General features: G+C 53.6%; 1 protein-coding gene across 1 annotated transcript; it reads right to left on the reverse strand.

Annotated features, from left to right (window-relative positions):
• Positions 1 to 299: 299 nt before the first annotated feature.
• Positions 300 to 775, reverse strand: LOC127752258 (cell division protein ZipA-like; the record flags this gene model as incomplete). The annotated part of the gene is made up of 1 exon (XM_052277080.1): positions 300 to 775. A coding segment is annotated over one exon (476 nt), but the record flags the coding sequence as incomplete, so codon positions are not given.
• Positions 776 to 830: the final 55 nt, after the last annotated feature.

Below are 830 nucleotides of genomic sequence, written 5' to 3' on the forward strand. Positions count from 1 at the left end.
CTTGATGAATGCTATACCCAAATACCCACTCCACTGGCGCGTACTCTAGTGCTCTGTTCGGTTGGAAAAAGATTACGCTGTTCTAAAAAGGCTTACAAGTGCGATTTACTGCTTAAAAAATATGAATGTGGTGAGTTTTACAACAAGAATTTTATTATACAGTGCGCAGACTTAAGGCTACGACTCGATTAAAGCGCCACAGTGATCTGGCGACCGTCGATTTCCACCTGCTGGCTAGTCTTGCTCAGGTACTGGACGGCGGCAGGCTGCGTGCTGATGTACTGGACTTTAGAGGGGGCTTAAGCCACCACCTTGACGCCCGTAGGAGCAGATTCGGCAATCTGGATCTTCTGAACTGGGGCAGGGACGTACTTGATCTGCTGTGCAGGGGCGGCAATGTACTTAACTAGGGGAGCGGACTCAGCGGCGACGTACTTAACCTGCTGAGGGGCAGCAACGTACTGAACCTGCTGTGGTGCAGCAACGTACTGAACCTGCTGGGGAGCAGCAACGTACTGAACCTGCTGCTGAACAGGGACATACTGGACTTGCTGTGGGGCAGGGATGTACTGAACTTGCTGTGGTGCGGGGAGGTACTGAACCTGGGGAGAGGCTACGTACTGAATCTGAGGAGGGGCCTGCACCTGCTGCACGATTGGCACAATGATAGGGGGCAAAACAATGGGCTGCTTCCACCAGGGGACGTTGACAGTCACCTCAGGCTTAGGCTCTGGCTTGTTCACTTCTACGGTGACAGTGGGCTTAGGCTCTTCCTCTTCAGGGACCTCGACCTCTACGGTGACTGTGGGCTTGGGCTCCTCCTCCTCCTC

Source organism: Frankliniella occidentalis, unplaced genomic scaffold (assembly GCF_000697945.3).
Source record: "Frankliniella occidentalis isolate FOCC.00 unplaced genomic scaffold, Focc_3.1 Scaffold5666, whole genome shotgun sequence".
In the NCBI taxonomy this organism is placed as follows: Eukaryota; Metazoa; Arthropoda; class Insecta; order Thysanoptera; family Thripidae; genus Frankliniella; species Frankliniella occidentalis.